This window comes from Melozone crissalis, unplaced genomic scaffold, assembly GCF_028551555.1.
Source record: "Melozone crissalis strain CALT ecotype California unplaced genomic scaffold, PUWL_Pcris_2 ptg000019l_1, whole genome shotgun sequence".
NCBI classification, from domain to species: domain Eukaryota; kingdom Metazoa; phylum Chordata; class Aves; order Passeriformes; family Passerellidae; genus Melozone; species Melozone crissalis.
Genome location: NW_026535797.1, coordinates 19909724 through 19935474, shown reverse-complemented (window position 1 = coordinate 19935474; position 25751 = coordinate 19909724). Strand labels below are relative to the sequence as shown.

Here is a 25751-nt window from a genome sequence, read left to right as displayed (position 1 = left end):
TAGAAACAATGTCGTCACAGAAGCGAGACAAATCCGATCAGTCATGCAAATGTGCTGATGTTAAATTCTCAGGCCTGGGTGGGGAATTTGGGTTGCCAAAAACACCACAATGAAGAGATCAGAATGAGATTAGAAGCCAGAGTGGCTGCAGCACTGACAGCATGGTGGGGGCATGGGATGTAACCAAAGGCACCCCAGATTACAGAGGAGTTTGTGCCTTAAGCCAGGCACAGGTGCCCCAGCAAAAAAAGACAAGAAAAAGTCATCCTGGCATGAGATCTCAGGAACCAGGCAAATGCCACATTCCTACTCTGCAAACCAGAAAGGACCACAGCTCGCTCCAGGGAATGAAGGACTCAGAAACCCACAGGACTGGGGCCCACACAAGCTGCAAAGTCACAGCACCAGCAAAAAGCAAGAGGTGATAGCAGAGGAAATGGGTGAGCACAGCCTAGCAAAGCACTAGGCAATTCCAGTTTTAGAGAGAACTGTCCCAAGTAAGCAGCAGCACTGTCCCAGGCACATGCTGAGCTGTGATCAAGTCTTAAACATTGCATTTATGTTGTGTTAATAAGGGGCAAAAAAAAAGTTTATTTCCCCTCCAATAAAACAGACAAAAAAAAACCCCTAAACAAACAACCAAAGGCCCTTTCTTCCCTCTTCTCTATAAAAATCAAACTTTCCAAATACTCCCTGGAAGGAGATGCTACATGTGAAAAATTACAGTGGCACTCTCAGCAGGAGGAGTGGAAATCACTCACCCTGGGCAGAGAACACAGCCCTTCCTTGCTGTCACCATCCTGGACTGGCCTCACCACAAATATTTAGAGGATAAAAATAACCTTGCAAAATGAAGTGTTGTACCCCCTGTAATACACAAAACATTCCAGAGTAACACCTGGGACAAGAATGCTTCCCAGAGAGTCCCACCACTGGCAAAAACAAAGAACCACATGAAAAAAAAGAAACAAGAGGTCAAAACACATCACAAGAGGTGTTCCACCCAGGTTCATCCATCAGTCAAAGTATCAGTGTTTGTCCTCACAAACAGCTGCTTGGTTCACCTGCTCATTTTGAAGATGCATTTGGTTTTACATTTGAAACCTTTGGTGCTACAGCCATGGGAACCCCTCCATACAAGCGCTGCTCCTGTTCATCAGGTGGCTGCTGGTGTCCACAAGCCCAGGAAGGGCCCAGCCCTCCAGTGTCTGAGAAAGGGCACTCACATCACACTGTGCACCTCAGCAAACCCCCTGCACCACCAACTTGCCCCAAAACAGACACTTACCAAGTAACTCACCTTGGGTACTGAAACCTGCCTCTAGTGCCATGGATTAAAGACATGGCTCCCCCAGGAGGGGACAATCCTGGAAGGGTGCCCCAGGTGGGTACTGTGCTGGAAGCTCAGTGCAACACAGCACAAACTGCTCTTGGTTCAGAGAGACATTTGGTTCTAGAACCCCCAAAGTGCCCCAAGCCCCTCTGGTCATTCACTGCCCATTTTAAACTCCAACAAGAAGCCTGAAAAAAAAAAAAGGTGATTGCCTCATCATTTATACAGAATAAACAGGATCTCCTGCATCCCCTTCTATGGCTAATGAGGCTCACCAGCCTGCTGAAATGCCTCTCTGGAGCTGCACCTGTGGGCACACGGCAGAGGATGGAGCCAGCCTGCTCTGGCAGGCACTCCTCCAGTCTGCTCCGCAATGGCAAGCACGGCAAATCTGACAGCAGCACCCCCTCTATAAATACTGCACTGTGCAGACATGCCTTGCAGCACACAAAACCACATGCTGCCCTCACAGGAGAGGTCTGCATCCTGCCATGGCTTTCCTTCAGATGGTTCTGATGTCTCAAAATGTTCATTGCCCCCTCCCCCTTTTTGAGCATCCCTGCTCTTGTATTTCAGTACTACTGTTCCACATCAGCTAAACTCAGCCACTCAAACATCTACAGCAACAATCACTGATTTCTCACTGACTCCCACCTTGGTCTATCCCATCACAGCTGGCATGCATAAAGTCAAAGTTCTCAATATTCAAGGGCATTTTTACTGTCACAGCCACGCACACTGCAGTGAGCATCGAGGACTGTGCAGCAACACAGCCCTGCCTCTGTACAGAGCTCCACACAGCTTCAGAGGCTGCTGCAGCTCCCCTTACAGAACATCAGCTTTGGGTGCCACTTCTCACCATACAAAACTGCTGTCAAGATTCACACCCAAAAGTCACAGCAGCCAGTTTTCTGTTTTCTTCAGCAAGATCTCATTACACTCTATTTACTAAGATTGCTCAGAAAGGTGTAGAACTGTGCTCTGGTCACACCTTGGAGTTTTAAAGTAGGTTTGATAGAGCAGCACACAAGTGAAAGATGCTAGCAAGGAAGTCATGCACCTTGTCTTCTTCTGACACATCTGATCCTGCTCCAGCTATGAGCAGTGAAAGGTTAAGTGTCATTACCTCCATTCACATTATTTATGCAGTAGGCACCCACAGGAAGTTGGTCTTTATTGATACATTCTTCAACATGCCAGTTCTGTTTCACTTCAAGCACTGAAGTACATCTGGGTGAGGACACGTTCTCACTTCCCAAGCAAGCCAGCTGCACCCTTCACTCGCTCAGACACCAGCGATGAAAGCCTGCTCAAGAACATGCATCTGTTTCACGCATGGCTCATATGGCTAATTTAAACACTTTCCATATGTTGCCAAAGAGCTGTGACCAAATGCCACTTGCAAATAAATGAGAAGATTGTCTGGCATCCACAGAGAAAAGTTTCATCTTGGAGCAACAGCTCCTTTGTTCCCAGGTCTGCCTGGGCATCCCCAGCCCCTTCCACCGTCAGATGTTGCTGACCAGTCCAAACACTGCCTCCTCCTGGGATCATGCCCCTGCAGCAACACACTCCACACATCAGGGTGGCAATCTTAGGAAAAGACCAGTGATGAACACCACAACACGTGGAAATCATAGAAGGGTTTGGGTTGGAAAGAACCTGTAAAGGTCTTGTTCTAACCACGTGCAATGAACAGGGACACTCTGAACTAGATCTGGTTGCTCAGAGCCCCATCCCACCTGAGTTTGAGTGCTTTCAGGGATGGGGCAGCTGCCACCTCTTTGGACAATGTGTTCCAGTGTTATATTAACCTCTATCAGGGTATCTTGTTCCAGAAAAAGTTACTTACCCATAGAACAGCCATGATTTTTCCTCAGTCCTTATCCAGACATTTCCATTGGGCACCAAGCTGTAACTGCTGGAAATGTTCAATGTATAAATGAAGCTGCATATAAGCAATAATTTCATGTTTCCATATGTTGCTGTGATACTAGAAGCTACCATTTCACTTCTAAAGTACACACAGTGGCTTTCCTCTCTATCCCAGCCTGCCAAGAGGTCACTTGCCATGTTACAGCTAGACCACATCAAACTAATGGTTTGTAGATGTGTAGTGGAGGACTGTCAAGGCCTTCACCCAGGGTTACTGCTCTCCAAGAGGAAGATCCAGTCAGAAAGCATACAATAAATATCTCTGATTGGAAACAGACAGGAAGCTAATAGAAGGATTTAAAAATTCAAAGGGGAAAGTAAACAGATGCCACTATTTTCCTTGTCAACAATGGCACATTGTTCTTGCACCCAGGGAAGTGCAGTGCACAGCCCGTGCCTGCTGGACCTGGCCATGTACAGTAAAACCCACAATGTCTCTTCAGGCAGAGATTGCTGGAGCAGGCACCAAACAGGGGCCTCAAAGAGCCATCCAAAGACACACTTCTCAGCATGTCCTGAAGAAGTGATTATTTTATGGTTACAGAACCCAGGATAGAGCTGGATGTCCCAGATCTCCACCTCAGTGCTCCGCTATTAGACAGACCATCCAATGCAGACCAGCACCAATGTGCTGGAGCTCCCCTCCCTTTCTTGACAGTGGAGAGTGTCTACTCCTTGGCACTTCACAGGCAGAAAGGGCAGTCAGACAAAGTGGAATGTGAGATAATCCAGTTCCACTCTGCCTTGCACTGGGGGCTGTCTCCCAGTGCTCAAGGGCAGGGGATCCACGCTCACCAAAGCTATCCTAGTCCTACATCTAGTGGTACCTTGCAGCATCTCCTCGCTCTTTGGGGAAGTTGTTGGGGACCACAGACACAGTTAACAGAAAATCTCCCTCAAATCTGATACTGGGTGAAGCACATGAAAAATTACTGATGCAATTGATTCGCATGGTTTCTGTCATTCAGAAATTCCTGCGCATCAAGGGGAGGTGTGGGATTTGCACATAACCGACTCAGACAGCTGCAGATTTCCATAGGCACTAAATGTCTGCAGGCAGAAGCCACTCCTCATGTAATCCCATTAAACAGCTGGAATGAATGAAAATGCTGTGCAATTCAGCATACTAGCAGCAGCCACCCCTGCTTCCTCCACCATTAGTGCAGGGTCCTCTCCAGTTCAGCCCCTTCCCATGGGTCCAAATTACAGGAGTTATTTCATGCCCTAAACTTTGCAGGAAGCCTGGAGCACACGTGAGCCTACAAGAATGGAAGACTGGTGTCAGAAAGTGCTCAGAACACATCCAGGCTCCTCATCGGAGTCTTCTTCACTTTTGGGGATATCACTGCAGAAAACACAAGTCTTCTCATGAACAGAAATCAGTACACTGGAGATTGGGAATAGAATTAAAATCAACGCACCACCATCTCCAAAGGCAACAAGGTGGAACTCACACAAAATATAATTGCTTGTAGATTGGAGGTCCAGATCAGAATCAGGCTCTGGAATCAGGAGGATCTCAGGTGGAAGCTCTTTGCCATTTAAAGGCCTTTCATGGCATCACTGTATCACACCACAGCAGATGTGAAGAGCCAGCATAGAAAGATAATGTTCAGCAATTTGAAGGAGGCATCATTAATCCTTCACCTCCCAGAGAAGGCCAGAGCTGAGCTCTGCTCCCTGAGGCATCCAGAAGAAGATGATATTCAACAAGGCTTACACTTCATGCATATGCAAATTTCCTCTACCTTTCACACTGTCATTAACTGTTACCTCATCCTCAGTGCTTTCCAGTCATATGTGATGGTCAATACATGAAATCTCCTGCAACCTCATGGAAACTGCAGGGTCTCAGGGAAGGTTAACTACAGCCATGACTCTCCAGACAAGCAAGCAGGATGAGACAGGCACATGCACAACAGAAATACCAACAACTGTAGATGGTATGCAGCTTCCAGAATTGTTCATTTACTCTCCCAGAGGCAGCTGGGTTTATCTCTTTGTATCCCATTTTCCTTTCCAATCACTTGTTCCTCTGAACTTGTCTGTGCTACCAGGAGCATTCAGAGGACTGGAAAGTAAAAAACTTTGGGTTCTGAGTAAAAACCAGATCAGTCCCTCTTGGTACTCCATTCCTGTAGCTCACTGATACTGGGAGAAGGAGGATGAGAAGGAAGACCATCTTCCTCAACAGCAGCCCAGCTTTAAATTGGAATAAAGTGGCCATGACTGCAGCATCAGTGGACACGGCTGGGCCAGAGAGCAGTTGTTGGACCCCTAGGCAGTGGGTGAGCTTCTGCCTCAGTGTGCCCACCTCTTGCTTTCCAGCTTTGTCCTGAATACAAAGCATCAGCCAGAGATACTCATCCCAGGCCTTCACAAACATTCATAAGCTTACATTGTAAATATTCAACTATGTAAAGATTAAAATCATACACATTTCTGCTGGCCATCCCCCTCTGCAACACCTCAGCTGCACCCTGTGCATTAGCCCAGTCTTTGCCAAAGCTCTGCTCCCCACTTTGTGACAGCAAGTACTTGGCACTTTTGCAAGTGATCCATCTGCTCCTATGCCAAACACCCAGTAAAGCACAAGGCTAGCAAGGATCTTCTTTCATCCTTGCTCTGTGTGTACTGCCCTGACTCTGCAAGAGAAGAGAAAGGATGTCTGTCCAAACCAGTACCCTCTGCCCCACCACTGGATCTATTCCTGAAGCAGTGCCATGCAATCACACAATTGGCAACCATCACAACATGTAGGGTAGGGCAGGAGGTTTTTATTAAAGCAAACTTCAATTTTGATCTTTCTCAGCTTTAATAAAATATCATTACACAGACAAGTTATTCCCTGACAAGCTGTTTGTGCCCTCTGGATAGCAAAGTCTTGTGTCAGGAGTGTGCCTGTCTTTGAAGTGGGAGGCTGCAGTTTGACAAAGGCAGGGAGCAAAGGCGAGAGGGACCTGAGCTGCTGTGAGGCAGTTGCCAGAATTCAGCAGTGCCAGTACAGCTCTGTGCTAGCCTTGCTTTGAGACAACGAAGCCCTTTTTTGGCTCAGGCTCTAAAAACACTCCCCAGCCACAGGCAGACTAGTCAGGGAAAATTCCAATCCCAAAACCAGCAAAGTAGCATCTAATTCCTGTCCTACAGCTTTAACCCTGAGCATCAGCAGCAGGCAGGGTCGCCAGCCCTGCTGAAAAAAAAAAAAAAAAGGAAGGCACCAAAATAGAAAGTGGCTCATTTACTTCTTGTCCTGGGTTAGAAAGAATAGGTGGTGCTCAGGTGTTTGCTCCAGTGGCTGCTGGTTTTCAATCCCTCCTGCTCCTCCAGAAGATGCCAAGGACAGGGGATTAGCTCAGCAGGAGAGCCTGAGGAAACAGCAGCAAACCCCCTTCTCTGCCACCATAAGCACAAAGGATGAGGACAGAGATTTGCCTCTGGCTCACCCTCTCAGAGCCAGCTCTGGATTAGTGGAAAGCAAAACGCAGGCACTTTCCAGAAGGGCTGCCCCCATCAAAAAACATTTCCATCCATTCTGCTATTCTAACAACCTAGCAGCAGATCTGCTCCCCCTCCTGTCAGTCACCCCTGTGCAGCCACATCAACACCCATCAAATGCCAGTGCTCCCTGCACGGCACACACCTTGCACAAGATCAAAAAACACCATAAAGCAGCATGGCCTAACATGGAGGTGTTCAAGCTGTGCTTTTCTTATTCCCCTCCAGATTTTGCACAGACCTGCAGTACTGTGGGGAGTAAACCTTCACACATCTAGGTGCAAGAGAGGACAGAGCTCTCTCACCATGAGACACTGAAGAGCTGAAAGCAGGCAAATCCACTGGCAAGAAGGGGTATTACCAGAGTCCAACAATCTGAGGATGTTGAGAAAAGTAATATTCAAGGCAGTTCAGAAAAAATAATTCCATTTCCAATGGAGCATATTCCTCAAACAAAGCAACTAACGTGTTGGTTAGGCAGGAGAAGCTCACAGTGTTCTTTAATACCAAAAGTGTCCCTGCTGCAGGACTTGGCATACCTGTCACACAGGAACTGGGTGTCACTGGATGGGGAACCATTATTTCCATGGCTGGTGATGGCTTCACATGCCTGGCTTTGTTTCCCTGCCAGGTCTGACTGCACAGAAAAGATTACAAGTGTGCTACAATGGGAGAGAGAGCAAGGGAAAGGGGGAACACACCAGTGTATTTCTCTGGGCCAGTTGCTAATACACCCTGTTACCCCCACACACCTGATGATGAAAATCTGTCATGACTCATGTGAAACCTCATCTGCTCCACCAGTCCTACAGAGGACAACCAGTCAAGTTTGGGGCAGAAAACCCAAGGAACTTCACAGATCTGAAGCAATAAATAAACCCCAAAATATTCCCCTGAAGAGGGAAGCCAGTGCACTACACTAAGTGCACTTGCTTCTGCCATCAGCAGGGAATACCAAGCATGAGCTGCCCAAAGGACTGGCACTGCCACTTCATGCTCTCCAGGTGCCAACAGAATGAGGACAGGCTGTGAACTTCCACAAGCTAAGAAGTGTCCCTATCCACTGCTCTTTAAAACTGCTCTTCCTGGGTCACCCCTGGCTCCTAAGTAGAATCCCAGAGCAGCTGAAAGTCAGTTATAAGCTTGTATGATCTGGGTGCTGCAGAGAGGCACTAAGCAGCTCCCACAAGGTATGGAGCACAGCTGCCTGCTGCTGCCCTCAATGCTTCCCCTCCTTCTCCACAGCCAGTGCAATCTCAGACTTCTTAAAGAAAGGAATTTTCCTTCAACAGCAAAGGGTGAGCATTTTCTGCTATTAAAACCAGCTGAGTTCCTCTGAATCTCCCCAAGACAGGAGCCAACACGTGGGAAGCTTCGGTGTAAAAGGAAACAAGGATGGAAACAGGTAGGCAACACTAACTAAACCTCTGAGACACCAGATGCTCTGACTGCTTCACAGGTGAGCAAGAAAAGAGCACAGGGATGCTGCAGTTAAGCTCTGGCACTTTTTATTCCAGCAGGCTATGGATGCTAAAAGCTTACACAGGTTCAAAAGAAAGCAGGTGGAAGACAAAGCTACCCAATGACATTAAAGGCCATGAGCCATCCCTGGACAGGGATTGTGGAGTCTGCAGCAGCCAGGGACACTTCTGGATGTGCCACTCTGTCTTACCGTGCTTTTCTCCATCTCCTTTGGCATTTACTGCTGCCCCACTGAAACAGGTTACAGAATTTGTTTTGAGGCAGATCAGTCATTCTTAAGTATTAACAGTACATTTCTATGGGATCATTTTAGCTTTAGCAAAGCTCCAAATATAAAAGAACAGATTAATAAAGGCCTTGAGAAAGTATTTTCCAAGTGCCTTTCCATGCCTTTTGGCTCCCAACTAACTTTAAAATTCTGGTCTGAATGGTCTTGGTGAAAAAGGATAATTTTCATAGAGAGTCTTTAACAAAATGGCGGGATGTAATCATCTCTCTGGGATGACACTTCTCTTCGAGAGAAGTCACAGTAAAACATGCAGTATGTTGGACACTGAATGACAGGGCAAATTTTGTAAGCAGAAAAGAATACCATGGTCACCAGGTGGGAAACTACTGAAGATGCAGAGCCACAGACCAGACTTCATGGTTGGAAAGCCCCATTCCCACCACTTACAGTTTTATTCTAGCCCAGCTCAGAGAGCACTAACAGGCTGAATAATTCCTGCTGGCCCCAGAGCACCACAAATGGTTTCACAAGTGGGAAGGCGGTCGAGGCAAAGACTTTGCTTTGAGGGTCCAACTTTCAGGCAGCAAGACAGAGAAAGGGAAAATACAAGGCTGAAATCAGCTCAGACATTCAGCTGGGCCCAAGCCTCCAGCAGTGGGATTTATTCAGAGCTTAAAGCATTTCTCTGGGGCTCTTTGTCACAGGAGTGTAGGTACAAACAAACGGTAGCTGGGACAAAGGGAGGCAACACACATTTTATTAGTAAAAAGTTAATCGGCTTAAAGTGTGCAACTAAATAAGCAAAGCTTACATTAAAGTGACCCACAAATAAAAGATGCCATGGAAATAAAGTTATAGGAAATACAATATAGTCTCTATGTTCTTTTGTAATCCATCACGATAAATATTCATGATTCTGGGTTAATGGGGTATGCAGCTCTCAGCCACCACAATAGTTTTTTGTTTATTCTCAAGACCATGAACTTTGGAACCATGAACCTGAATTTCAGGACTCTGTATTCATGCATGTTAGCAAAATTCAGGGCAAGGCAGGGTGATGGAGACAAGGCCAGGACCTTGGCTTGTGACAACGTAACAGAGTTTGCTGCAGTTTTTGACAATGAGTAACAAGAGCCCCAGGATGCACAGAACTTCCTGTGGATCTGTCATCCCCCCTGCCTCCAGGCCAGCAAAAGGAGGAGAGAAGAGGCACAAGCCTGTCCCTCACTTCCAGTCCATGGCTCATTCCAGTCTCCCTGCTCAGAAGACAATGGCATCCTCAGACCAGCCCTCGAGGAGGCAGAAGCTGCTGGCACCGCACAGCAGAGCAGAGCACGGCCCACTCCTCACACAGGGGAAGGAAAATCTGCACACCCCTGAACACAACCCTTTGAGCCTTCAGCTGAGAGGACACTTCTGCTTTCTGAGAACAGTCCTGAAGGAAGAGGACACCAAGCTCCAGTCCCGCATTCACCAGACAGAACACACCATTCCAAAGTGTGTTTTAAAGAGTCCAAACCTCCCCAGCCAGGCCCACATCCAGTTGTCCTTTGATGGTGCCACCCTCAGCAGCATTACCAACCTTCCCTCCAACCTCTCTACTCCAACTTGCATTGATGTGGACAGACTACAGAGCCCCTTTGGGGTTAGTGAAGGACATGTAAAAATTTAAATAAAACCAACAAAAAACCACCACAGACTCAAAGTTCAAAGCCTTGAAAGCAATAAGAGGAAAACAATGTTTGATCAAAGGCATTTTAAGACATTTTATTTTGTTGTTGTTTTTTTCTCTCAGCTGCTTACAACTAACAGGAAAAACTATGGTCCAGTAAGGTCTCCAGCAGATTTCCAGTGTATTCCAATGAAGCATACACCCCCTTTCTCAGTAAAAACTTCCAATTACCTTTTTCCTCTTTCCCCACATAATGTAGCGACCCACGAAAGCAAGGCCTCCAACAGCCTGGCACCAGAGCCAGGCCCTGTTTTGCTGCACCCACTCTGCACCCCCCTGGATCAGTCTGCAAACAGAACCCATCCCTTCACTGACCTTTGGGCTTAATTGCCTCTTTTAGGGAAAGCACAGCCTAAGACTCATAAATAAATAGGACCTTTTCTTCATGCACCTTTCCTTAGGACAATCTAGATGACAATCCTTGCCACCCAGAGCTCTGTTCCTCTATCTGGGCAAAGCTGATCACCGAGATCAGCTGAACGTGAGCAGCACTAGGACCAGCCATGGCTTCAGAATGCCCTGTCCTGTAATAATGCAAAACTCCCTTCCACTTTAAGCCTTTGATGCTTCAATTGCAATAGTTAAACAAAGGACCAGCACAGAACATTTATACATAAGGAAGAAGAATTTAGCAAGAACCATGGAAGTTGAGAAATTAACACAAAAGATGAAAGTGTGCTTTTGGAAAGAAAACTATTTCTCCAACTACTGAAGTATCTGCCTTAAATCACAGAAAGGCTCTGCCTAAAATCAAGTACATCAAAAAACAACAGCCTTCTCAAAACCAAGGTTTCTTGCTGAGACTGCATGTATTTAGCATTGTAATACTGGGAATATTTTATCTTTACCTGCAATAGCACAGAGACCGGCTGCTCAGAGGGAGAAATACACAGATGTGCACAGGAAGAGGGGAACTGGCTGGGAAGCAAACACTTTGCCCATGCCCTGTGTGGAATCTTGCACTGAATGACATCCTTCTGAAACAGGGGACACCCCCAAGCCCAGATCCCACTCAGATCCAAGAAGAAACTTCTTCCCTGCACACTTCCCACTACCAACCTCTGTAACAACAAGCATCTAGGACAAGCCCAAACCTGGCAGCTCCTTCCATTTCACCACAAAGCACCAGGATCCGGGCACTGCCACTGCCCAGGAGGACACAAAGAGCAGGCACAGGTGATGGTTTGAGGTCTCCACTTCATGCATGCTTGCAAACCCCATGGCAAATGTGTCACACTTCTGCCAAGAGATGAGGGATTGTACAATGGGCAAAGAGAGAAAAAGATGCTCTTTGCAACATCAAAACAAAAGAGGGCAGCCAGGAAGTTTTACTCCTCATGTCAACATCCTATTACCAGCCAGCAGCTTGCCTTGACAACAAAGCTTTCCAAGAAAAGGCAGAGACGTGGGCACTTGAGCAGTGGCCTCAGGAGATCTCAGCTCTTTGCCCAGGAAACAGGAAAAAAAAACCCCAAACCAGCATATCACGTATCACCTTCCTACTGAAGCATGAAAAAAAGGAGAATATATGGCAGAAGAGGCCAACAAGGGGAAAAGCAGAAATCAATGGGATCTAACAGAGCGTGACGGAAAATCACTTCCCTCATAAAAAGAGGTTACTTACCAGGTTAATGAATCTTTTCTGTTCTGTACTTAGACACCCAGGAAATGGAAGGGGTCACAGGAGCAGTGTGGGTGGGAATGAAATCCCTAGAACATGCTTACAAGAACAATCAAAGGTTAGAGATTAAATCCAGACAGCAGTCAACTGCACAGCACATCAGCAGCATGGCACAGGCACCAGCTGCAGCTCAGTGTCACCAAGCACAACACCCTTCTACCATCAACAGCACAGCAAAAACCAGACTCCTCTTCCAGGGAAAAACCAGCCTGACAGGCCACCCCTGCCCCAAGGGTCAGCCCCAAGAGCCAGAGCATCTCTGCCTGCTTGGGTCAGCAGTACCAGCATGGTCAAAACAAAATGGTCTCTGAGTCTCTGATGGGAGTAACTGCAATAGAACCATGAAAAGCAGACTCCAGAAATCACATAGACAGTTCTTAGTCCCATGGCCAAAACTTGTCAAAACTCACTTTTATATAAAGTTCTGCTCCTTATCTTTGTTGGAAATGCACAGGGGGGAAAAAAAACCCAAAACAAAACAGAGAAGAATCTGGGCAATGGCAGGGTATGAGATCTGGTGATAACAGAAGACTGAATTAGACCTCTGGAATATCAAACACATCTGAAGCCCTATGGCAGCCCCACAAATAAAGCACAGAGCCTTGCTGCTTTATCACTCCCCTGCCCACATCTAGTTTGAGCTACTGACAACAAGGGACCCAAGGAATAGATCTGCTTAGGTCCAAGGCACTCCGTGAGGGAAAGGCAGGTGCAGAGTTCCACCTTTTTTCAATGCCACTGAACTTGTAGGTCTCTATGCTGGGTTCCCCCACTGCCTGCCAGAATCATTTACCAATGGATGTTTCTCAGTTTGGCCATCTCGACTCTGGTACAGCTCAAACACCTCTGTCAGGCACCTATACAAGCTGTTCCTTGTTTACTACCCACTACCCAATTTCTGCAAGAGACATTGATAATGCAGCTAGAAATCCTATTTGTTACTCATTTTAATGCAGTCTCAGGTTAGATTTGTTGCACAGGATAGGTGTTCAAGTCAGAGTTCCATGTCACATCAGCTGCCTTCATGCCCAAGGAGCCACACCACAAGCTCCAAAGCAGACCTAACACTGGCATTTCTGTGAGCTTGGACTTTGCAAGCCTAGTGAGTTTAAGGATTTTTATATCTGAGGAATTTCAAAGCAAAACCGATGCCTTACTGAACCAATACCTTCATCACACCCGTGCTGCCAGCACACAGCAGCGTGGACAATCCCTCACAGCAGATGTCTGTCCCTGGAGCCGGGACAAGCCCTTCTGTCAGGTTAGTGGGAGACGGGCACAGTTTGCAATTACAGCTGTCTCTTTCAAAGCCTGCTCTTTGAAATTAACAGCCTCCAGCAGATCCCACCTAAACTCGGCATGTAAAATGCCAAACAAGCCAGCCAATTTTGCCAAAGTTCTGAGCAAATGGAAGTGCTGCTGACTAGGCACTGCTGTTTGCAGCAATGCTGAGTTCAGTCACACTGATGGAGGAGTGTGAGACTGGCAACACCCACGGTGACATGAAAAAAGGAGAAAGGCAATTCTCAGCACCCAGTACTGTATCAATCATCTCTTCTAACAAGGAGGCAGAGGGACCCCACTGTACTCCCAACAGCAACTCTCAGGAAGATAAGATAAAGCACTTAGCAGGCTTAAATCTCCATCTTGTATCATTGTGGTATGGTTTGCTCTGTCAATAGCACTGAGGTTTGTGGATAGAAAATTAAACAGATGCTTTTTACTTGAGTGATGGCATTTACATGAACACAAAATGACTTGAGAGGACATGAATTTCCATTCAGGTCCAAAGTTGGGCTGATTCATGGACGAGCAGCAGCTGTGGGTCTCTATTTGTACCACTCAAACCAGAGGCTTGAGAAACCAGGATTTACCAGTTGCTGAGATTTCCTGGGGGCTTCCTTCTCAACATGCAATTAGAGACTTCTCTCCATCGCAAGCTAGGCTGACATAAACTGGCCAAGAAGGGGCAATCAGTCATTGAGAGTTGTTTAATAAAGGGCTTCCTTGCACATTTTAGCAGTTTCTATTGACAGGGAACCTTCCCGTTGAGGAAGTGCTAGAATGGGAACATCAAAGAATGCTTGGAGATCAGCATTTCTGGAAGCTCAGCTGCAACAAAGGAGAAAAAAAAACCAAAACCAAACAAACCCAGAAGTCCTAGTAGCTGAATCAAAACAACAGCCAGTTTCTGCTTAGTCATCTATCTCTTCTGAGTACTGAAATCACATTTCAGCACTAGTTGAAAGTGGTTTTGTTACAGCTTAATACCTGCAATACTTGTGATCCAGCACAACAGAGTCATTCAGTGTCAGAGTGTCAGAGGTGCCTCCTCCCTGCCAAGCCTGCCCATCTCCAACCAGCCCACAGGCTGCCCTGGCAGGTCAGTGTCCCCCCAGTGCCATCACCACCCTCTCAGCACAGACAGCTCTGCACTCTGGGTCACAGAAGGCAGCCCTGCATCCCCCCCTGCTCCTCAAGGGAAGGGGAGCTGGGCAGAGCAGCCCATTCCTTACAGCCCACAGGTTGCTGCTCAGAGCTGGCTGGGCACAGCAGCAGCATCACAGGAGGGCTGTTCTGGGAGAACAAGCACAGGAGAACCTGCTGACCCCTGGGAGCCACTGCCAGGACGGGAGAGGAGACGATGGGAGAAGCCTGGGGGAGAGGGCATTGCAGAACACCTGGGGCAGGAAGCAGAGAAGGATCTGAGCAACTCTCCAGGCAGGGTTTGGAGAAGGTTTCAGCAAAAGGAGATGAGGGAACATCTGAAATGAATCTGTAGGAAACACAGAGGGAAGCAGGCAGAGAGCACAAAGGTCTCTGCAGTGAAGGCCGGGGAGAAAGGAAGGAAATGAGTGTCAGGGGAAGCAGGTTGGAATGTTTCAGACACACAGCAGTGCCAATTTCCCAAGGAACAAGGTGTGAGCCTAAGCAGGCTGCAGTGGGTACCCACAGCCACACAGCTCTTCCCCAGGCTGGGCTGGAGGCCACTCACCTGGGAGACACCCACAGGCACAGTGTTAGCAGCAAGAAACAGGTGGGGCACCAGTAAACGCAGCAACTTCTTGTGTTAACCAGTGGCAACACACACTGCACAGGTTAGAGCAGGAGGAGAACAAAATCTCCAAGCACAACTGCACAGGTATAATGTAATTACACAAATGCAAAGTGCCTCCATCCAAAATCCCCAGCTTTGTGCACTTTTAAATCCTGGAAGACTTAAAGCACAGTTTCTAAATGCCTTTTTCTGGGACTCAGTGACTTTACTAATCTTATGCTACAGAACAGCTGAAGAACAAGCAGCATTCCTTGATCCCACCTGTGCAGGCTGTGATTGAGGGCAGACACCTGTGAACTGCACCCAGATTAGGAAGCTCAATAAAAGCTCTGGAGAAGTATCCATGACAACTGCAAGCACCTCTTCCCCACCCTACCAGGCTTTTTTAAGAGGGAAAAAAGTCCTCGGTCCTAAATTTGCCCATTTTTGTCCCATCCATTGCTAAATCCCAATGTGTAGGTGTAGAACAGAGGATTACATCTCCTACAGGCCAAGCAGATCCAACACACCCCAAGCAGTGCCAAAGATCAGGCATGATTTAGTCAGATCCCAAGAAGACAGGTAAACACTGGAAGGACTTCAGACCCAGATCTCAGGTTGCAGTGATCACAAGGTTTTGCTCTCCAGTTCCCCAGGCCATTGACTTCCCTACTGAGGAATCTCAGGTGCAATAAAAGGGTTGCTGGTTATTATTTCTTTAAGCCAGAGCCATTAGCTTGTGCTCAGCTAGGATTATAATCAAAGTCACCTTAAACCTTCCCTTTGAGGAGGAAACTTCTGCTGCAGCTCTACCTTGCTGCAAAACACTTCCCCAGTGGCAAACAGCTGCATCAGTGAGGAGTGACCCCAGTAGTTTTCACCCACCTGCTTTCCGTTCTGTAAGTGCTGTCATCTCCCCAAAGCAGGTAAATTAAAGACTGAGCAGTCTGGCCTCATTCTTTCCCAGACCACCCAAAAAGAGTCAATTTCCTCCTTGAGTATTTAACCCTTCCTGCAATGTACCAGGGAAAAAATGCAGAGGGAATGACTGCCAGTGAGAGCTCTCTCCTTCCTCAGTAGAAGTTTCCATCAGCTCAGCACTGAAGATTCCACAGACTGGGTCATGTCCCAGACCCTTCTCTCAAAGCCTTCCTATAAGCACTGGTAGCAAAAGAAGGAATTTCCCTTTTCTGGAAGGCCATATACCTTCTAAAGCCAGGAGAGCAGGACTCAGCCCCAGCCCTGCCACCACCCCAGGGACTGCCCCTGGGAAGGACACAGCTCCCACTCTCTTCTACAACTCAGACCCCACGCCAGAGCTCTGGTACCTTCACCACAGCTGCTCTGCCACCTTCCCCCCAAGCCCAGAGGCGTCAAAGCTGTACAGAAAACCCGTAAGGTGGAAATGAGATTTTTTCATAGGATTCTGTGATTCCCAAGCAAAGGGCAGGTTGGCACACACTCTGCCAGTGCTCCCACCACTGCCAAACTAAACAAGACCACTTGCAAGATTGCAGGAAAGCTCTTGTCAAGAAGTGAGTGGGCTGGATCCCTAGCACAGCCTGCAAAGAGCTTTCTGGTTGCCCTGCTAACATGGTGGGTCCACGCTTCCAGCCAGGAAAACAGCATCTGCATCCCACTCAAAACCCAAGCAACATTCTAATGATCCAGGCTTTACAGATGCTGTCTCCCCTTTCTCATTTGATTATCCCCTCGAGGCTTTCAGTTCCTAAGAGAAAATTCTTCAGCTGCCCACAGAAATGTCTGCACCTGACTTCAGATGTTTGCACCACAGCCCGAACGAAATGTGCAGTCTCCAGAACAAAAGGCACTGTGCCTTTACAGAGGAAGAGCTGTGAGGAACAGAACAACAATGAAGCACAATTTACAGCTCTCTGGACAGCACTGGGAGTGAGAACTCTAAATACATGGGGCATTTAGAAGTTAGTGGATCAAATCAGCAAGTGGAGCAGGAACAAGGATGCACAGCAGCATCCTGTGATAGACAAGCAGCATCCACACTTGAAGGAGCCTTGGGTTGCAGGAAAAAATGATCTATCATTGCCAAACTGCTTCTCTAATAACTTTTCTAGTGATAAAGAAACAGGAGATACGGAATTGCTGCTCAGCTGATGCCCCTTCACACCTCTTGCCCCAGTTCTTCTCCTTTTGAGCTCGTATCCTGAGAACTCCACAAAGTCCATGGGAAATAGCACCTAGAAAGTGAATTATCTCCCTGTCAGAGCCCTGCTCTGTTTTGCAGCCTCCCCAGGCCAGGCTCTGCTCTGAGCACTGCAAGCAATGGCCCAGAGCAAAAGCCATGGAGAGATCAGTCTCATGGAAAGAAGCTGAGCTTGGACGCAAGGCTCATCTGTACCTACAGGCAGCTGCTCCTTGGTCCAGCTCTCCTCAGCCACACAAAGCCCCCTGAAGGACTCCTGAGACACAGCAAGCAGCAGGAGCTCAGGAGCACAGGGCTGGGCAGGCAGCTCTGCCAATCCCTCATGCAGACACCTGCACTGAGGAACTGCCTTGGGCCTGGAGTCCAGCCTTGGCCAGCCTGGAGCCAGGACACGTCACACCAGGGTGAGCTGCACAGGGCAGAGAGAAACAGGACTCCAGCACAGAACACCCTCCCTGGAGGATGAACTATTGCACCTGCAGCTCACCAAAGGCAAGGAGTGCCATGTTAGGAGCTGAAGTACCTAGGAATCAAGATGGTGAAACCAAACTGCAGCTTTTTCTCCCCACCTGGCAAGCAGAAAAGAGCCTCATGGCAGGCTTGAGCTAGAAGAAAGGATCATCAAGCCTGTAAACATCCAGAGGACAAATTATTCAGTGCCCAGCTCTCCCTCCCTATTTACACCCACCTCCCCTTGTTGACATAAGTTGGATTATCCCCAGAGGTCACTTTGAACCTCAGAGATTCTGCTCTTCACCTCAAATTAAGGTTTGTACAAGCTTGCACCCAAATAACCACCAGAACAAATTACAGGCTATTTAATTCCTTTGGTTCCAGTTTGTCTGAGGAGTCTCAGAAGGACATGCTTGTTTTGTTTAGAAGGCATCCACAGTTCCTTCTGCTATCTGCCTGTCATACAGCCTCACTCACAGCACACTGGCCTGGGTGTCCTTAACTGCATCCTCTGAGCAGCAGATCCATCCAAAGCACACGTGAGGCTCATGACATTGTCCCATCTATTACAGAGCAGTTCTGGGCAGGAACCTTTGTACTGTCCCCTTTGAAAGGCTCCAGTGAGCTGCTACAACACTCAGCAAAATCCACCCCACAGAGCCAGCACTGCCACCTTCCCTGGCAGCTCAACCTGACAGTGCAGGGCTGCCTCAGCTGCCCCTGGATCAGCCACTCAGGCAGCTCCTTGTTTCCTTCTGCCTTACAAAGAGGCAGGAGAGCAGCCCCATTAGGAAAAGAAAATCCTGGATGGTGAAGTTAAGAGTAGAGTTCTGGCCCATCATCTGAGCCCAGCATGTGCTGGCACCAGTAGCTCAGTGGTTGCAGTGCTCTGGGATGTTACTGCCCTGTGCTGTCCCTCCTGCCATGCTGCAGGAGATTATTACATCCTCCACTAATGCAACAGAGAGGAGCCTGTGCCAGGAGCCTGTTTCCACTCCCAGTCCAGCAGAACAACCATGGACAGCCTGCACTCAACCTCAGGGCATGAGCTGCAGGGGTGAGGAGCTGCCAAGCTTTACATTGTAACCTGCCAGCTTTAAATCCATAACAGCTTCTGGGCCACAGCCATTAGCCCACAGGAAATTAGAAAAAATAAAAGAAGATAATAAATAAAAAGAAATAAGTAAAGCACTGTAGTTCTAGCAGCTTTGTAAATCATGCAAGAGGAGCAGCAGCTTGTCTTCACCACAGGCTAAGAGCCTGCACACAATCTGCAGCCACAGGAGTGTGCACAGGAGCCTGTGCCTGCAGCAGTGATGGAAGCATCACCACAAGTCTCACAAGTCTCTGTTTCCCCTTGCAAAACATACCAGACACCTGAGCACTTCACAGCAGCCACTGCCCTCTCCAGTCATGCTTCCTGACAGATCCCAACACTGTCCCATGAGTGGAGGAGCTCAGGCCTGAGGAACTTAAGGAGATTTGTCACTGCTGCAGTTCACCAGGAACAGAGTGGGATATGCTTCCCATACAGGCCCTAGCCCAGACAGGCCCTATTAGACAGACAATCCTATTAATGGTGCCTTCACCTTATTTCACTAATAGAAATAGACCACTTATCACTCTCAGCTCAGCTAACCCTTTGAGAGGGTGTCTGCAGCAAGAGCACCTGCCCAGCTCCACTAGGTGCTGATGGTACAGGCCAGGAATAGGAAAAGGCTGTGAATGCAAGGCAGGGTCTAACACAGATCCTTGTGGTACAAACCTTGTTTGGTTTGTCTTGGGGCTAACTTTAAAAACTGGAACTATCCAGCACACAGAGGTACACAGCATGAAAGGAGTGTCCTGCTCTCTAAGTGCTCTGCACTTTATGTGGACACAGCCACATGAAGAGAAACTGGATCAGACAGCCTGGAAATACAGCCAGCCAGGACACACTGAAAGAACGAGAGTCTCTTTCTTCTACAGAACACAAGAGTGAAACTTGAGAAAGCCAGAGATGGTGCTCATCAGAGCAGGAGGCTGCAGCACAGCAGAAGGCACTGTACTGCCCTCCACACATGCACACTGGTGAGGAAAGCAAACTCAAGCTGCAGCCTCGGGTCAGGAAGCCAGAGCAGGGCTGGGCCAGCCCCCAGCACAGGCAGCTGTGTGCCAGCACCACCAGAAACACCAGCCTGCCCCGGGAGGAAAAGGAACCACCTGCGTGACCTCCACAGGCCTCGTTCACTCCTCCCTTTCTATTGGAAAGAAGACATTGGAAAAGTATAAAAGGCAAACACTGAGAAGTCAGAAAATAAAGATAATTTCTGTGATTGATCCTACCTGAATTGAATTAACAGGAATAACACACACAAAGTTTTTCAGACCACCACAAGAAGAGGCGCTGATGTAAATGAAGGGAGGCTGTCCTTGGCAATCCAGGGCTTTTTCTGCGTGCATGCAGAAGTGAGAGGGGGAGAACTTGGGAAATTAGGGGACTGCAGGAGGAAAAACTAAAAGGTCCTGCAATGAAGGCAGGCAAAGGGAAGGCTGCGGAAATACTTTTTCTCCCTTTTCTGCCACAGGTTCCCTGTTAGATGTAGAGAAGTCAATGCTCTCTGTGTGGTCCTTAAAGGAGAATTCTTCATCCTCCATGTACTTGATCTGACATCAGCACCCGGCAGTCACAAGGGCAGCTGAGGCAGCAGAGATGATGGTATAGTTTTGAGGAGAAAGCAAGGATGATACATTTTCAGATGGGAAGGCTGAAGCACAGTACCTGTAGCTCTCCAAGTCTAAACCATAGCTGTGTCACTCACAACTAGTTTCAGGAGCAAGAGAGATCAATTCATTACCATTTAGAAGCAGACACAAATACAGTAAAGCATATTAGGGCTGGATCCCATATTCATTACAAAGAATTAACCTCCACACACACACCAAACTATATATCAAATGACAGATGACTTGCTGCTCAAGGGAATGTTTAGTGCAAAAAATACTCTCTGGAGAGGACTGAGCTGAATTTTGGAAGGAAACCCACCACACTCAGCCTACATACAAAGCCAGCTAAACTTGCTGTACCAAGCAAAGAAGCTCTGGAAGACATTACACTGACAGAGCTGGTCTATGTGAGCAGATACGGCTGCAAGCAGCGCAACAGCAGGCAGGAGAGAGCTGATAACAGGAGAAGCTATCACCGAGGGACACTGAGTAACAGCCAGGAGCACATTTAGGGGCAAAGCCCGGACTCAAGAGAGCAAGAACACCACCCACGAAGAAACACTTTTCTTTTTTCAATTCCTACAGTATTAAGAAAACAGAACTTCACACAAAATTATCTGTAAATGTAACACAGCTAACAAGGTATCAGTTGTCAATTTCTCAGCAGGGAAGCAATTCACAAGACTACAACATTCTCTAATAGACAGAACCAAAACGAATTACGCTCACATCAAGAGTACCTCCTAGTTTTCCAAAGAGAAAATCTAGGTCCATATTCTCTTTGAATTAAGGCAATGCAACATTAGGGACAACAGCAGCTCTTTTGGAACTCAAATAGATGAAAAGCAACGAGCTCAGAACCAGCAGAGTGCAGTCTGTCAAGGGAACGAACAACTCCAAGAAAGGGACGGAGGGAGCAGCTGGAGGCTGCCTGGAGAGGATGTGCTGAGCGGCACCCAGGCAGCTGCGGAGTACCGGGCTGCCCCGGCGGGCCGGGCCGGGGGCGAGGCGGGGCGCGCCGGCCCCGCACCGCCCCGGGGAGCCCCGCCGGCCCCGCACCGCCCCGGGGCTCGCACCGCAACTTCGGGCCGGACAGAGCTCGGGGCAAGTTCGAACAGCGGCCAAAAGGCAATGGAAATGCACAGAAAATGCCAAAAGGGTTGAGGGCGGGGGGAGAACCCCCCACCCCAAAACGCGAAGCACGGGCGGGTTTCCCTGGCTTTGCAGAGGGAATCTCTCGCGGGAGGGAGCGGCACAGGTGGGGCAGCGGTGCGGGTCTGTGAGGCGATTTACAAAAACAGCCCGGCACAGCCTCCCACCGGGGTACAGCCCCCGGGCAGCGGGGCGCAGGCGGGAGGCAGCCCGAACCCTCCCGCGGCGGCGGCCGGGGACAGCAGGCTCCGGGAAGGCACCGGGATGCCGGGGACGCTCCCGGCCGGCCCGGGGGGCTCCCGCCGCCAGGTGAGCCTGGGCACGGTTCGGCCGGGCGGAGCCGGGGCACCGCGGAGCGCCTCGCAGGGACACCTGTCCGCCGCCGCCGCGCTTCCAAACTTCTCCCGGAGTTGCAGCCAGCCCGCTTCCCTACCGGCTTTGCAAGGGTCGCGGTACTCCATCAGCTCCTCCGCCGTCTCCGGTTCCCCCAGCGTGAAGGAGGCTGCGGGTGCGCCCGAGCCCGCGGCAGGCAGCAGCAGCAGGGAGAGCAGCAGGCGGCGGAGCGGGGCGGCCCCGCGGCCCATGGCGGCGGAGCGGGCGGCGCGGCTGCCCGGGGTGCGGGCACTGCGCGGCCACAGCGGGCCCGCGGCCGCGGGGGGCGCCGCCGCTGCCACTCACCGCGCCGGCAGCCAATCAGCGCCGCGCCCGCGCCTCGGCCCCGCCCCCTCCCGCCGCGCTCGGAGCCGGAGCCCGACGGCGGCGATAACGCGCTCCAAACACCGGGAATTACTAATAGTGCCCTTAGATACTACTAGCGTTATCTCGAATTACTTTCCCTCAGTCGGTAACTTCAGGGGCAGCCAAAGAGAATTAGCCCGTCCGCCGCCGGGAGAATCAACGTTTCACATGGCAGCCTTGTAACCCCCGTGTAAGTGGAGTTGTTACTCCGTGGATGGAGAACGGTGGGGAAGAAAAAAAATCACTCCAAACCAAAGAATGGGAGAAATTAAGAAAGATAGGGCTAAACATCAAGATGTGCATTTATCCCTCTAACCTGCTTTTCACAGCTGTTTTCAGACGCAATTAGGCTGTTACACTATTAATTTGGGCTTTGGGATAATCCATATACTACAAAGCCTGGGAAATCAGGAAGATGGATCACGTGCAAGATGCTCAATTGCTTCAAAATCTACACCTTGGTATCTGATCTAGTGGCTGTCTGAGCCTGTACAGTATCTTGGACAGGTCTAACAGCAGAGCATGGGATAACACACTAGAAAGCATCATACTTTTAGGGCTGCTGGCTTATGGTGGAGGTAGATCACACAGGCACGATGACTCTGCACAGTGACAGGGAAAGGGCAGAGACCCAAAGCCCAGCCATCTCACTGGGTGCTGAATCATCTTACAGATAATCTCACAAAGGCCAGCCAGGGGGTTCCACGTGAATTCAACACTGCCTAGCACAGCCTCTGGGCTAGGCTGAGGCTGCCGCAATATTTCCGGGTGGTCCCCTGTGCTCGTGCTGCTGAGCAGACACAACGTTAGGCAGAGAGGGCTCAGGTGCCAAAACTGCTCCTTCAGCTGTGTACTTCCCAGCTCCCACTGCAGGATTGTCAAGCAGCATTTCCCAATACAGCACGGGCTCCAAGCCCTCCCTTCACTCAGACAGATAATCATTTGCCATCCATAAATTTGTCCATTCTCTCTTGCAGCCTACAGAAATGAATGATAACTAAGCACAAAAGGGCACAATGTGATTCTGGCATCTCCTCAGCAGCAACGCAGTCTACTGCAAACTGCTCCTGACTCTTGTCCCCGCCACTCATTTAATATTTAAAATTGTCTTCAAACCTTCACAGAAGCCAAAAAGGCTGCATCAAACTCTAACATGAGTGGTGAACAGCTCTGCTACTCAAACATACAGCAGTTTCTCACAGCTAGTGTTCAATGAACCAAGGATGATCTAGGTTTCAGGCAAGCTTTCTAGCAGTAAAACAGGAAAGTTCTGGAGCAGATCGCCACGAAGAACTTGTCATCATATTGCAAAGCTCCCATTCCTTCTCGGTGACTTCTCATGGTCAGCTCCTCACAACACAGCCAACAAACTCCAGCTCTCTTCACAGCACAACCAAAACCCTCCAGCTCTCTCCTCACCCAGCCAACCCACTCTTTTGTAGCACTCGTCTTCTTATTGGACACAGCTGTGGCTTATTAAGGGCAGGGCTGTTCCTAATCTTTGGTGATTGGTACAGCTGCAACTCCTCAGGGGTGAGACTACCTTCTGCACTATTTTCTTACATTCTATCCCTCCACAAAGAACCAGGGAGTTTCCATCATTGTAGGTTTTTGAAGAGTGTAGACTAACAGCCATCAAGACTAAACTTAGTAAGGTAACTTTATCCATTTCCTGAGTTTTATACTGCCCATTTACACACTATCTACTTTTTCTTTTTCTGTATTAGGTTGCTACTTTCTCTGATTTTGTCAGGTGGAAGAGCAGTCTAATGGTTATTTTTAAGAAAAAATTCTTTAAAAGAAAAGCTGATCACCTCTCAGTGTTTCAGAACTCCCTGTGGGATGAGCACTAGCTGCTCTTTTCTCTCTGCACAAAGCCTGGCAATATAACTTTCTGAGGCTATGGGAAGCCAGAAAACAAAAGCTTGAACCTTGCAAGGGTGGTCAACAGCTTCACTGATCAGGATGATGGATCCTTGTCATCCCTGCAGAAAGCTGGGCTGTCACCCACTAAGAACAGTCATTTGACCACATGGAAACTGCTTGTTAAGCTCTTCCAGCATGACAGTTTACACTGGGGAGCCTGACCCCTTCTGCACACAGAACCTCCATTATAGATGTGGATGGATGGATGGATGGATGGAGAAGAGGACATCCTACAGCTTTGAAGGAGGAAGAGAGCAAATTAAAATATGGATCCTTAATTGTGCAATTAGAGTGAGTCTGTGAGGGAGTTCAGAGGAGTCTATCACTATTATCCACACACAAAAAGTAACATTGCCCTACTACAAGAAACTCTGGAAGTCTCTAACATGAGAACTGTTCAAACCTTCCAGAAATAGTTCTCAGTAACAATCCTGGCACTTTGCAACTGGCAGCCAAGGCAGTGTACCCAGAGCAATGACTGCTACCACGTGTTCAGGAGATCAGCTCATGTCATCTTGATTGGCAGGGCCACATCAGTGCAACTAAGGAACACAGCCCTGTGAAAGGATCTTTCTCATCTGAGCTGTTAAAAGTCAGTGAAGTCTCACAGCAGCAGAGCAACTCGTGACACCAATAGTTAATTATCTGGAAAGAAAACAATCCATATCCATTGCTGTCAAAGGCAGTCTTTTTATTTGTAGAACCCTCTCCTGCCCAACACACACATACAAAATCCACTGTCCTTTCAAGCCTCGCCGAGCAGGAATGCACACAGCTCTTTCTGAATAGCACCCATGAGCAAAGCTATGTGTGAGCTACTTAGTGCTAATGGAATATCCCTGCACACAATATGTCCTGAGGCCAAAACACACACAAAGTTTGCTAGGTCTTCTACAAGACCTGCTTCCTCCCTCTTGCCAGCACTTGGGGTCCACCAATTCTTCTAACAAAGTGTCTGAGGCACCACTCCCTTGGAGCCTGTCCCACTGCTGATCCCACAGCTGCTGCCGAGTCTACCAAAAAAACACACCAAGGTGTTTGCATCACCAATGCAAGGGCAGATAGAGTCCTGGAGAGACGGAGCAGGACTCTGAACCCAGAACTCTTTCTTCTTCCCTCTGCATTTTTAGTGCCCCTCACTTCTCCTTTAGATTCTTTCATTGCTTCTCTTCATGGTAGGAAAGAACTCCTGCTGCAGGTGTAGCCCAGTGAGCTGCACCATGGGGCCCTCTGCAGAACCATCACCCTCCCTTTGCTCCATCCCTTCTAGCAGAGGCTCATTTACTCCTAGAACCATTGCAGGCTTCCTACCCTGACAAAACCTCACTTCTCCATCTCCCTTTTCCTCTGACTGTTTATATCTAGCAGTCTATTGCTCTCACACTCCTTATCACTCCTAGAGTTGACCACTCTTGGGACGTCCCTTCTTCCCTGAGCAGTCACAGACAAATCCAGGTGATAAAGTAAGGGTCAACCCCTGCTTTCTCTTCCTTCCATCACCCATTTTAGTTTCTTGTGCAGTAAATTGGGGGTGGGTAAATGTTTTATCCAGTTTATTGCCTTACCATCCAGGAAATACCTGCATAAGGTTAAATTATTTGCTGCCTAAAAGGAATCTTTCAAGATGCTGACACATACATGCTTAAATGTCCCAGGGGTTCTGAAATCCA

General features: G+C 48.5%; 1 protein-coding gene across 2 annotated transcripts in view; it reads right to left on the bottom strand.

Moving 5' to 3' along the window:
* TLL2 (tolloid like 2) overlaps window positions 1-22001 on the bottom strand; it is an 83131-nt gene extending 61130 nt beyond the window's left edge. The window contains exon 1 of one of the 2 annotated variants that reach the window (XM_054276731.1): window positions 21851-22001. In XM_054276731.1, coding sequence (XP_054132706.1) covers window positions 21851-22001 — 151 coding nt within the window. The remainder of the gene's footprint in view (window positions 1-21850) is intronic. The other variant, XM_054276732.1, reaches the window with a different exon arrangement.
* Between the last annotated feature and the right edge of the window lie 3750 nt (window positions 22002-25751).